This window comes from Venturia canescens, chromosome 8 (genome assembly GCF_019457755.1).
Source record: "Venturia canescens isolate UGA chromosome 8, ASM1945775v1, whole genome shotgun sequence".
NCBI classification, from domain to species: domain Eukaryota; kingdom Metazoa; phylum Arthropoda; class Insecta; order Hymenoptera; family Ichneumonidae; genus Venturia; species Venturia canescens.
The window spans coordinates 10,224,859-10,239,107 of record NC_057428.1 but is presented as its reverse complement, the minus strand read 5'-3'; the positions used below and the strand labels follow the sequence as shown (position 1 = coordinate 10,239,107).

At 39.1% G+C, this 14,249-nt stretch overlaps 1 protein-coding gene across 2 annotated transcripts in view; it reads left to right on the top strand.

The window, feature by feature from the left end:
* Positions 1-1,951: 1,951 nt before the first annotated feature.
* LOC122414836 (homeobox protein unc-4-like) overlaps positions 1,952-14,249 on the top strand; it is a 33,930-nt gene continuing 21,632 nt past the window's right edge. For both annotated transcript variants that reach the window (XM_043426439.1, XM_043426438.1), the window contains exon 1: positions 1,952-3,172. In XM_043426439.1, coding sequence (XP_043282374.1) covers positions 2,800-3,172 — 373 coding nt within the window. In that variant the 5' untranslated portion in view covers positions 1,952-2,799. The remainder of the gene's footprint in view (positions 3,173-14,249) is intronic.

Here is a 14,249-nt window from a genome sequence, read left to right as displayed (position 1 = left end):
GATTGAAGGAAGCAGGGCACGCGCTCGCCATACATCAAATCCCCGGGAGCCTTCTTTGGTGTGTCTCCGGGTACGGGAGCGAATGCCTCCGGGCTAACATACTCCAGCGTTCCTTTAATATAAAAACTTAAATAACGATACACGAGCGTCATGACGGAAATGGGAAATAATCTTATGAATAAGTTTCTCCCTCGTGAATTTCTTGCGGTGACTTGGCGCATCCGTGATCTTTCCTTTGTGCAAAACTTCTTTATTCCTCCGAATTTGTGTCAACTGAATTTTTTTTCTGATAATTTTTTTCCGGCTTCAGCCCTCATGTAGATTAAGAACTTTGTTATAGCAACGTCCCCCAATTGGAATTTATGAGAAATAAAAAAGTTTAAGTAAAAGTAGGTTTATTCCAATTATCCGAAGAGTCTGCTCTTTGTGGGAATGATTAGTGAGGGGATGGAGCAGAACATAACGAAAGCTGGGAATCGCACTGGCTCGAGGGCAGTAGCTGGATCGTTGCAGCGTGGAGGAGGCACGGGTCTTAATTTTAATTTCCTAATTTTCCTCATCCCTCTCTGACGCCCGTTCTGCACCGACGCGAAGAGGGCAGATCGCTCGAGGTGCGGGTCATTTTCGCAGTAGAAGAGCAGAGGACGTAATTACTTAACGCCTCTGAGACCTGCTCTGCTGGTAACCAGTACACATCCGCTAACCTCTTCCCTCACTCTTTTTCTATATCCTATTTCCAGAAACCCCTCACTTATTAAATGAGCATCGGGTTGCAAGAGCTCCGCCACCTCCGTAGCTGCCACGTGAGGTGATCACTGAGCAATGGAGGGGTAGGCTACACTTTTCGGTCACGCCCCATGTTGCGCCTCTAGGGTGGAGTACAACTTTTATCTTCTCTTTCCTCCCCACTTTTAACGCTGAAACGACGGATGACGGAGAAGAAAGGAAGATAAGGAATGCGTGTGACTCAGGCCGGGGTGTCATACTGAAACGTCTGAAAGAATTTTATAACGGGTAACCTTGGATCGCTCGAGCAATAAAAAATTAATCATACGGAATCGAAGGTTGATCCGAGTTGATAAATTATAGTCCGATCGATCAAACTGTCCCTTTTACTAATTACAAAAATATTTTTTAGCTACAGCATACATTTTTTCATTCTGATACTCTAGTGCATAAAATTTCTAGAAAATGAATAACCCATCTGAGTACTCAAATTTTATCGTATTACCCTGCTGCTACAAGCATCACTAGGAAGAAATATACTTCTCTAGAAATCTCGTTACATCTGATAGAACAGCAGTACCCTTTCAATGGAGGTAACAAGAAGCAAATTTCACGATAACTACAATGGTTCCGTTATTTTTCTTCTCACTACCTAAATCGTCCTGACTGCAATTCAGTGACGACGTGCAACAATCCATAATAAAATGTGACAGAAACGAAGTTCCAGCATTTTTTCGAACCATCTTTCTTAAGGGTAGTTTTTGCTCTGCATGGCTTTGCATCACCGCAAGTGGAAAAGGAGGAGCCATCTTGCGGTGGGGTTAGAGCGAGCCGCCAATTGTTTAGTACCCCCACCAGGCAAAACTTTCCGCAGGATGAGAAGCAGAAGTGTATACGTATGTATGTAGCTCTCGGTATAGGCCGGCGATGTATGGTGGAGATGGGCTTGAGTAAGCGGGTGAACGGTGCGTTCAATTCGAGGGAAAAAAACGTGGCGAATAGGCGTGTTTTCGTGGAGCAAACGGATAGAAGGGATTGGCCTAACTCTCTGTGGACTCCCGGGAGTAGAGCTGCGCCGAGCCAATGGAATCAATGCTGGGTGGGAACCAGACTGGTTTCCGAGCTCGCTCGTTGCGTCGTTTATATTGCAAACAGTCTCGCTGGTGGGGATCCCATCGAGCCGATGACTCTTGGCCAGCAGATAGTGTTGTGCCGTTGGCCCGTACCGTAGTGGTCCACCCTGTATGACAGTCGAGAACCCCCAGACTCCGAGAGACTCCGAAAAACTCCCTAGCACAAGGACGATCAGTTGTTCGCGAGTCATCACTCACGACTAATGCTCATTTTTGTGAACTAGTGCTACTAACGTTTCTGATCTTTGGATCGCTGTGCGCGTGTGTTTGTGCGTAGTGAATATCTCAAATGTTGCTCAAATTTGTCTGGGGAGTAAGTCCTTAAACATTGTACAGTGCAATTGATCAAGATATCATAAGGTTCCATTATTCGTTCAAGGAACATTTGAAGCAGTGTTAAGGAATACTCGAATCAACAGATCAGCTCCGGCGCTCGTTCATTTTTCGATCAATTTTTTGAGATTTTTTGGTGCTGCTTAAGCGCTGATGTCACCGTTGAGAAAAGGCTCCACAGAAACTCATTTTTTCAATCGAAAAAGGTTTCGCATCTACTGATATTCAAGACCATTGTGATTCAGTGACAGTTCGGTAGCATGAAATTTGAATAATGTGTTAAACAATTTATTTTGGGATTAACGACAGAATTAATAGATCAAAGTATCGATGACGATCAGTGCGTTCTAGTGAAAATTCGCTCTATTTATAAAGGCTACAAAAAGTGACTTGATCTCGCAAAAGACTAGACTGTATATTGCGCTCGCCGTCGGATCGAAAACAACTTCTCCAGATCTTGTGGGTTGCATCGGTTCATAAATCATCCAACGCCGATTAAATGCTTGAATATTCTGTTCTTGAAAATAATTATAAATAATAAAGGGAACGACGGCATTGGGCGCCTGTTGGGGTGCTCGACGAGCTCGTCGCCACATTGTTACCAAACATGGTACTAGAACCGGGAGGTGGTCTGTCGTTTCCACCGCCTCCTGGAGCTAGTGGTAACGCAGCTACCGCCGGATCTCTTATCGGACCGGTAAGAATCTTTCAGAGAACCACCCCAGTATTTCCGTTTCACGTAGCAGGATGGCCTCCTCATCATGCGGTACTTGGGCAAGTTCAGTCGTTGAGTCAACAATCGATGCAAATGCAGCATCAGGCTGCTGCAACTACACGTTTTATAAGCCACCATTTCCCACATCATTCTCTACCAGCTCTTGGAAGTCATCAAATAATGCCTGGTGTAAATATTCATCATACAAGTGCTCATCATCTTCATCATGGCAGCGATCACGTGGATGACGACGAAGACAAGAAAGGTAGGAACGCGAGTACATCATTCGAGTAAACCGCTTTTGTATTCTTGACAAATAAGAATAGTGGCCGTATGGGGTATTCGCTAATCACTAAAATTCATAAGAAGCTACAGTTGATTGATAATCTTAGATTTAGTTTAGCTATTTCTTGCGAAAAAAGTTTTTATCGTTTATATTTTTTAATACACGCGGCCATCAGTCCAGGGTGTGATTTGACGACGTTATAAAAAAAAAAAATGAAAATAATCGTGAGCTCGGTGCAAGAATAAAATGAACCAAAGGAAAACGCTTCAGTGTAACACGGTCAATCATAAGATCATTCCGACGAATCTCGAGGGATCACTTAGGGGTTGAGCTACGCCACTCCCCATTATCCGCCTTGTGATACTGTCTATATACTCGACGTTTCGAGTTACTATACACACCCTTCTCCTCTTTCTCACCGGCGGCCGACGGTCCCGAAAATACTCGACCGAGCTCGAAGCACCGCAATTCGGTCGGGATAGAGGGTGCGAAAATCTGTTTTTTACGTGATCCCATTCGCACCCCTAACTCTTGTTTATACCTTCGCTCACGGCAATCCGATATAGCTATATATAGTGCTCGTATGTTACGTGACTGTTAAACCAGACTTGAGAATCATGATTCTCTTGATCGTTTCGTCTTTCGCACAGAACAGGAGGATAACTTTTTAAGATTTCTTCTGGGGATTCGAATATAAAAACTACCCTTCTGAAGAAAAGTTTACAACGAAAATGTAAGGCCATTTGAAACTCGTAAACGGCAAATGGTATTGGATTTTTTGACGAAGCATATGTGACGAGTGAAAAAAAGACAGCGAACTTACCGCACGAAGAATGAGTTTGTTTCCTCGTGCATATCGTCAGCTCCATCAAGTTCGAGCTAATCAATAACCTCCTGTCTCGATGAAAGATTGTAAGATCAATCCTATGACACTAGGATTTTTTTAAACAAGGCTGGGAGGATTTGATGATCGCTAGCAAAAAATGGAATAAATGAAATAGGTTCAAGGATTATAAGAGCCAGATGTTGGTTTAGTTCTTACCTGTGATTGATGGCAACAATTGCTCCAAAAGAGGGATCATTATGTTAGACTGAAGCCGGAAAATAGAGTCATTTTCTCCAAAATGTTCCTTCGTTTGTTGATCGTCCATAAGCTTCCAATGCTCCGCAGTTGAATTTTATGACTTTTTTTGTAGCTAAATATGTTATCCCTTTTGGTATACAATGAAACAAAAAAAAAAACAAAACTGAGCCCACCAATTTGACTTCGGGTCATGAAATTTATCATCTGGACCATATAGGGCAGGTTGTACGTAAAACACTGCAACCCTCTGCGTTATATGTCATTCGAGAATCGTTCTTACACATAGTATTTCATAAATATGCGAAGAGGAAACAGAAAAAGGAAATCACGATGTTATACCTGGACACTTTTTGTTGTCTCCCTTCGACCTAATCGTTAAATAATGACGGGATGCGGCTAAAGAAGCCTGTGGCTATTCTCTTCGTATGGCAAAAACTCGCTTGCATCAAGATTCTTGTTGATAATAACTCTCTCACGTAATAATATAACAGCGATAATTACCAAATCATTTTCATAGCCTGGTTTCACGCAAATAATATTCAGTTAAGGCTGAAAAAAAAATCTTCACCGATTGCTAGCTAATCTACGCATTATTGCTTTCTTGCCAAAGGCATCTGCAGCGAAAATGTATAAGTTGAAAAAAATAGCCTAACGTTACCAGTCGAAAAGTTCACCGTTAACGTTTGCGAATTATTTAATAATGAAGTGAAAATGTTCAATATTTAATACAATAAATGATGGATGAATTCTGAATACATCATATACGGAATATATACCGGTGATTATGAAGTGAAAAATAAAAGAGAAATTTATATAGAATATCAAACACTAGCTAAGCTGGAGAAAAAGATAAAGCTAGTGAGAACGAAGGTAAAGATGAAAAAGAACACAACGAGGCGGCTCGGGGGTAATAACTTAATTTAAACTAAACTACAGTTTAATAATTCTCTCGAGCAGAGAGTGGAAGAGAGATCCCTCTGAGCAGTAGGAGCAGCAGCTCACTTGCGCGTTCTCCCTTTCTGTGATGCTATGGACAAGAGAGCCGATATCCTCCATGGCTGGTAGAGAAGATGCAGCGCGGCTTCTCTCGCTGGGGCAACCAGCAATTTAAGAGCCGCCGTTAACTGCTGGTCGTTAGTCCCTTTTCAAAACTTCTTTCTTTCGCTCGGTCGGATCTTCTCTGGGCCTTTCCTCGGTGTATCCTCTCATACACCATGCCTTCCCTGTTTCGTCCTCTTTCTATCTCAGCGTTCCTCTTCGAATCAACATACATTCGAAGCCTCTCCGTAAAACTTCCTCCCTACACATACACCCGTATTTACGCATACATTCGCGCCAACCCAATAGTTAATTCCTGAGAGTCTCGCTCATTCGCGCCATATTTGCGTGAGTTCGTCGTCGTCGTGCCTTCGAGACGAGCCCTCCGGGGCCCGTATTTTTGCGGCTCAGCGCGGGACGCTCGAGATGGGCCTTCCGAGCTCTCTCAATCTACGACTATCGACAAATTGAAACGTCCAAATTCCTCACTCCCGACCATTTGTACTAACGACTTTGTTGACTTATCCTGGTATAACTTCCCGTCTTCAGGAATTCGGGCCTATGTGTATTTATGCTCCAAATGTTGGGTCGTTGTACAAATCTGCAGCTCGCGAATTTGGATGTTGAACCAGTCAAATCATTGTTCTGTTAGGCGAAGTTTGGAAGAAAACAAAAGGAAATAAATGACTGATTTTCACTTAATCGCGCGTCGCGACTACCGAAAGAAAATTCTTTCACCAAACACGACTGAAATTTCAGATATCAAATTCATCGGATGAAGATGAATTGGATGTAATGATCATTCAGATTTTATTTGTAAATTAACCAGCTTTCGAACACCTTTCTTTATCTTGTCAAATTCGGCTGGCCTCCGAGGATATTTTTTTTTTTTCCCGACAGAATCTTTATCCAAAAGCGTAGCCCCAAATTAGACCAAATTTACATGATTTTGTTACACATCCGTATATATATTCTCAACCAGCTGCTTTCGATGACTTTTCTACGTGTGAGTCACGAAATGTCAGTCTGGCTTTTCTGTTTCTTATTTTATTTTCTTCTCGTTGGGTTCTCGTCGAATATAATGACTAACTAAATTATATTATGATACGCGAAGATATGCGGTGTGTAGCAGGTGTCAAACGGTCGTACAACATCACGAAACATTTTGACAGGCTCTGATATTATTTTCTCTCAGATTCGTGATGAGTGAAAGGAGGAAGGGAGATGTTAGGAAATCTTTTGTCACGATACTAGCGCCAATTGTGTGACAATTTTGTAAACTTTTGTAATTTATTCTGGTTGCTGCATTCCGATTACGAAATTCCATTTAAAAAACAAAAAAGATAAAACCGAAACATGAAGGTTGAATGTCTATTAAGTAAATTTAAAAAAAATTGCAATTCTGGGAGAGCCTATATGCGACAAGTTCCTTTACTGAACTAGAGATTGACGGTTAATTGACAAGAAAACAGGAACCCCAAATTCTACCTGTTATTAGAACTATAATAATATCCATGTTTCAATACTTTAACGATGAAAAAATTATGTGCAAAATTTGAAGAAGTTGAAAAATTAGTGATAAATCCTTGTCTAACATTGACAAATGTTTACAAAAATTTCGTTCCAGTTTGAAACTTCTTCGGGAAAGTTTTCACATTTATTTTTCATTTCGCCTCTGCTGCATGAATGCTGGTCAATAATTACAACTTCCTTAAGTATTATGCAGTTCTATGGGTGCCCATTGGCTTCGAAACAAACGCGGACAAACACACACCCACACACTCGGCCATTCATATATATATTTATATACGCGAATATATGTATATAGAAATCGATGAATTAAAAACAAACCGGAAAGTACGGTCCCCTTAGCATGTGTAAAATGATAAAATTCAATCGGCGGTTCTCGTCGTACAATCGAACCGAGTTAAATTGAATATCTTTTTTGTGTTCGTCTTTTATTCTCTTTTTAATGAGAAATATGATCGTCCGCATGTATATATAAAGAGAGTTTTGTGTTTATATAGTTTGGAGATTATTATTTACGGGCTTTTGCGTATCCCGGAGCGAAATAAAGCACGTATATGTATAAATGCGAATACACTTGTATAATATATACGTATACGAATATATATGCGAAAGCAGAGATTTGATATCTGCGAATATATTGTGCTTCGAGAATAAAATTCGAAAACCCCCTTATTTATATGCTCATGCTGCTTATACGTGCAAAATCCATGCAGACACGATTCTCTTACGACGATCTGTTCCAGTTGCCGCTGGACCAGATCTCGCGCGGACTGCCCCCGAGCGTCATAATTACCCAGTCCAACGTGATAGAGAGAAAGAAAGAAAGAAAGATCTGCACTACGGGATGGCATGCACGAAGCAAATAATTGGGTCTCGAAGTTTTATGATAGGATCCTGTTTGAGTAGCGTCCACGTCCTTGCGCACTAACTCCGAGGAAAATAAAAAAATACAACAAAAAATATTGAGGGTGGTCGACGGGGGTGATGAATGCTGCTGGCTTTTAATTTTCTCTCATCATTCTGTTTAATTAATTCGTAACGGAAATAAGCTGCTAATTAATAATTGAATTATCCGGGAAAAATGCCAGAACTTTGAAAGCACAAATAATTCATCAGTTTTTTCACAAACTTCTTAAAATATTTATGTACTCTTAAATTAGTATTCAACATTTGACACAAACTCTTCTCCAATACATTTCCAATACATTTTACAATGAGTTTCGAATATTCATTTCTCAAATCTCGATTATCTCGTCATTATAAAATATTCTATTCTGATCGAGCTCTCTTGAATCCTACAAATATGGAGCTTTCTTCACACATTTTAAAAGGTTGGAAGTACAGTTTCTTAAAATACGAATATATGGCTTGTTCTTGATTGTAACATTCTAAAAAGAAGAAAACATGAGTACAGAACCCAGAACCCGAGCTCCAAACGAATAGACGATTTGAAACCACAATAATTTGTGAGTACCTATCACACGTCATAAAACTATAGAAACAAATGAATTTTTATCTGAAAAATGTCTATTTGAGAAGCGCGCGAGAGAGAAACCGAGATCATGCAGTTATACAATTCGAAGTAATCTCGTAATATAGAACTACGGGGGGAGGAAAACGATACACTCGTTCACTACCACATGGGTGTTTATATTCAAATATATATGTGTAATTCGTGTAATGCGCGAGTGCAATGAGATAAGAATATAAAAGGTTGTGAGGGTGTATTATTGAAGAGAGGGGTTGATACGCCCGACGGAGCGAAGATACCGGGTATTTATATGCCCCGCTAATTGTCTCGGGTGATAATGATCTCCTTTACTATAATTTTTCATTTTCTTCACTATAACCCAAGCACCATTCATGTCTATATATTATATATACATGTATTGTAATACTATACAAGATGTTGCTCTCCTTGTGTTGTTTCGTGCTATTACATTTATGTATCATGTGATATACCTATGAACAGCAATGGCCCAAGAGCAATAACAGCATTTCCCACGTAAAGATATTAATTAGTGTGTATAACGATGTCGCGTGTCCGCTCCAACATTCGTATTATATCCCTTATGTATCATGTATACGTTCGTTCGTATGTATTACACGTATATAATACTCACGTTGATAACATAATTCCATGTAAACTGTCGGATGCATGGATTTTATTTTCAGAAGGCAACACTGCTCGGGCTTCATTGTTATCGAGAAATATAATTTATTAGAACGCTCCATACGATATAAATTCTCTCGACGTCAAGAAGCTGCCCTCGCACTTGATACGCATTAATATATGTTCCTTAATAATTTATGGAAAATTAATATAAACCGCATCTGACTAGGAGCAAGAAGTTGCACCCGTCGCATGAAAAATGGCTTTAACAAATGCGCTTGAAACGACGGCCGACAGTAATGAGACGTGATTTGCAATGCACTCTGTACGATTAACACGAAAATTCATTAGCAGCGAATAAATTGCGCACTTTCGTTAATTTGATGCATATTTTATTTGTGAACTATCGTATGCTTCACTTATTTCTTGTACGCTGTATGAAACTAATGGTTATCTAGGTTTCAATGAACCTTCAATTGCATGCCGGGAATCAATGAATTTTTCGTTCATAATTTTACTCATTTTATCATTACTCATAAGTTACTCAAGTTATTTTTAGTGCAAACGGAATCGGATTTTTATTTTTCTATATTTTATTTGGGACGAACCTGCGAAAATACTTTTGTAGAAGTAATTTAGCATTTCAACACAACACTGATACACGAAATAAAAACAAAAAAGGATCCTTCTTTTTTTTTGTTATGAATTTGATGCTGTCTACTTTGATGAGTTGTTTTAAAAATAGTTACGTTATGCAATAATATCCATCAAGCTCGTAAAAACTTGTACACGACTTTCTTTAGAAATATGTCTAAATCAACGAATAACTTAGCATAATTATACTCATATTATATTTTCAAAAACACGGGAACAGGTTTTTAAAGATCATTCATTAGTCTGTTCAAAATATGCTCAATGATGTTACGAGAAATTTATTGAATTTCGATTACGTATTGCGTTTGTTTCCACAAGTTTTCCATAAGCACGGAAAAGAAGAGCAGAGACGCGTAGACGATAATCTTGGCGACATTTGTAAAGCGAAACCATCGAATTATAGAAAAGTAGCAAAAAAGAAACAAAATGAATTTTATGAATCACAATTGGGCTTTGCACAGAAGTAATAAATGAAAAATGAATCCCCCGAAGAAAAATCGTACTTGGTTTTTGGCGATTATATCGCAGGAAAAATTTTTATTAACTGTAGAACGTTTCAATTTATAAAATAAAAGTGAAGTTGATAGCGTTGTGATTTGCGTGTTCGTGAAAAGAAAATTGGTGAATGTATACTGAGCGTCGTGGTGATTCAACATCTATGCTTTTTTTTTATAAACACTTATGCATTGATATGTAGTTTTCCCGACGAATATATAAAATGAATTCTAACGAACAATAGATAAAAAATGAACCCAAAAAACCGAAAGAAAACTAGAATGACACATCACTTTCACATGACCGAAGTGACCTAAAACGGTTTGCGTTTAAGGTATTGTGGCGACAAAGCAATAAAAATAACAAGACTGAAAAACGTCAAACTTTTTTAGCATGGATATAAATATCGAAAGCGCGTAGTAAAAATGGTGCTGCAATTTTTGCTCCATAAATGTCACACGAATTTTGTTTTTTATCGTATAAAAAACTTTATGGGGAATAATTACTCAATTATCGAAGGTCCGAACGAAGTGAATTCGTGATTCGCCAATCTCTCTTCTTTTCATTTTCTACGTTCATGTAGAAATATGTGTATATATCTATAAGAATAAGTAAATACAGTCGATGTAAAAGTGATGAGTGCATACACGCAAGGCTCACGCACAACCGTTTAAAATTCGCCAAGATATAATAATAAGGATCCCCAAGCGTATTACATTGGGTATATGTAAATAATATCCATTTAAGCGAGCAACGTCAACAGCCCTCCCTTACCACGTTTTGGCTTCTTTAATATACCGATATAATCGTTAACGTCTATGCTGCACGCTTGTTGCTACTTTCCTGTAATTCAGCAAGATCGTAACGAGACCTGGAAGTCAAGACTTTTTTCATTTACTCATGATTATGAGCGCTCAACGATTCATTATTTTTACCACGTATGCGTTAAATGTATCGTGAGTTAAACATTAATTAAATAAATAAAATTTCAAACAAAAACGATATGTATCCGGATCATCGTATATGAACGCTTTTATAAAAGTTCATTTTAATAATATCCCTGTCAAAAGGATATCTCAACGAGGTTGCCTCTGAAAAAATTCGTCAGGTGCTGTCTAGAAAATGGTATTCAGACTTTGAAATGTCACTTCTTGAATAGAGGTAGTCCCGGCAACTCTCTCTCTCTCTCTCTCTGCGCATATCCCAGAGCCGCCGCTAAAAGAGCTTTTTTCTGATTTCATGAGAACGAAATAAGTTTCATGATTATATATCAGTATTTTTCAAAACTTTTTTCCCTTCTGGGGGCAGTTATGCTTTTTTATATGTTTAATGAAATTAAGGTAGGTGCAGCAATTTTTAGAAACTAATCTATTAAATCACAAAACCATTCAACGACGGAAACGTTTTAGTGCAATCAAAATGTGTTACAATTTGAGAGACATCAGAGTTTCGCCTGAGCAGAAAATAACGGGTATTTCGAATGTCCTGCGTAGATGGAAAAAGAATTTAATCAGCCATATAAATTCAATAAAACTCGATCTTTCACAAAAAACTGTTTACACGCCTCCAGGTTCGATTCTATCAGCTGGTAATATTTCGCAAAACCTTAACGAGACCTGGAAGTCGAGCACCGTTGAGTACCGATCGCGATTCGCACGATTTATTTCCCCTCCTCTTTGCGCTTAATATACAATAAATAGTGACGAGGAGAAAAGAGGAAATAGGAAAGTCAGTTGAATCAGGAAAATGATCGATCTCGAAGAGGCTGTAGAAAACCGGCTTTTGTAAAAAAAAAAAAAAAAAAAAAAAAAAATTGCCCTTCGAACGATAGAATGTTAAATATCTTCAAGTATACACAACTTCCGTCAAACCGAAAAAAAAATAAGGGATCTAATTTTGACCACGGGTTTAAGAACAATGGATTGTTGCTTTGAGACGTTAAACTTTTACCTTAGAAATATACTCATGTATTTGTGCATATATTGAAAAAAACGAGAACGTGTTAGTGGTGGCGACGCGATGAAGAAGAAGAAGAATAAGAAAAGAAGAAGAGGGCGGCGTGCGCGTTGAACGTCGGACACGCAACGCGGATAATATTCTTTGGGAAATGACACGCCAGGGGGTAACAACCCATGGTTAGTAATTGGGGTGCCCGTGTCCCGGCACGCAACACACGACTCCTTAGTCTTTATTTTTTTGCCTCCCTTCTCACCCCTTTTTTATTATCATTGTTATTATTAGTATCATTTTTATTATTATTGTTTTATTTTTCTTTTTTTATTTGAACAATTTTTTTCACTTCAACCTGACGGCTCGTACAATGGTTGAGCTTAACTTCAGTTTCACTTTTAATCCTGACGTATATAGTTTAGGGAGAGCGAGAACCAGAGAGGTGAAGTGTGGCGTGCAAAAGCAACCGCGTCTCCATTTTCTTTACCTTCGCGCCTCTCTTCCATGGCAAAACGTAACGACAAGTTTGCGGGACCCACTGAATTTCATCGAGGGTTAACGATAGCCTCTTTAACGTCTGACAATCACCTCTTAATAACCACTTTTTTAAAAATATTTCAAATTTTTCTCCTTTTCGCTCTATAACGTCATAATTTTTCCACGATGTAATCCTGTGTTTGTCGCTTCTGAAACGACACGTTTCAGATTTTTCTGTCCCCTGGTGAGATCGTTTTGATTCTCTTCGTTTCGAATGAACGGATGAATTATTGCATTATAATGAGACGGAAAGGACTTTTAATTAAATATTCATCTTTGTATTACTTTTATGGCTGATGTAAGTAAATCCTCATATCTTTGCATTTCGTTTCCACGCTACAATTGCTTTATTTACTCCGAGCCCGATTTTCCAGAGCTGAACGCAATCTATCGTGAGTACCGAGGCGAATACACGAGACCAGGATAATTGAGAAAACTGACCATTAGAGGCGCTGCAGCATTCAAAAAAGTTTATAGCCCGATATAAAGAGGGCTTCACAACAGTGTAAGGAAAGTTATAATATACAAGACAAAAAAAAAAGCAAAAAGCGAAGACAGAGAGAAATAAGAGAGAGAGTGAGAGGAAAATATGGTATGGTAGAAGTCGACGAGCCGACTCTCATTACCGAAGATATTTAATTCAAACTCGTCCGACGGGAGCCGGAGGTGGTTGGGTTTTGACGAAGAGGACTGGCGCGAGTATGGTAGACGGCAAGGTGAAAGAGTATAAAGCAAAGGGGGTGTTGTTGCAGGGCTTCTTGGGAGTAAAAAAGGGGGCCTGGAGAAGTCGGTGATGCTACGGGGGCACCCACAGTCGGTGAGAAATAGAGGAGGAAGAGGCGGAGGGAAAGAGGGAAAGACGAGGGACGAAGGAGGGTGGAAAGGTTCGCGCGCGAACCGGGCGTCAGAAGGATTGATGGCGTCTAGATGCAAATGCAGCTTGTCCTGCACGCAAACCAAGAGCTCGATAGCATATAAACCCGAAGGAAATGTTCATACATATCACTATATGTAGTCTCGTATAGGTTGATATTCGTATGTGTCTGTTTTTGAGTGTGTGTCCCACCTATTCGACGCCTTATGCCAGTTAACGCCTTACAGCTTAATAAACCCTTGTACTTCAGCTCTTTTGCATTAGTGTGAATTTGAAACCTGTATCCGTGCATCAATGAGTCTCCATACATGTATACACAAATGTGTTATATGCTACGTGATGTAATGTCTCTATTCTTTGCCTCGTACTATATGCTCAATATTTTTTATTGCTACATTCAATCCAAACCTCACGTTTGAACCCGAAAATCATTTTCCCAAACGACTTCATCAACTATTTTACCGGAGACAATCACCAGCCATTTTTAATAGTCGTTAGAAAATTTATTGTAAAAAGATATTCGCATTTCAGTATTATCGAAGCGATCACATACTATCATTGTAGTGAAAGTAAGTCAAAAGACGAAATCTGAAAAAAGAAGGTGGAATTTGGAGGTTATTGGGGGGACTCAATGGCTTATTTCGTTGGAGCAATTTTTCTCCCTGAAAAATATTATGGACTATCGTAAATATTTCAACTTTTCATTCCAGAAGACAAGAAACATGGATCAATCCGTGGCCGATGTTGACAACCTTTGGAGCATTCGAAATATTAATATACA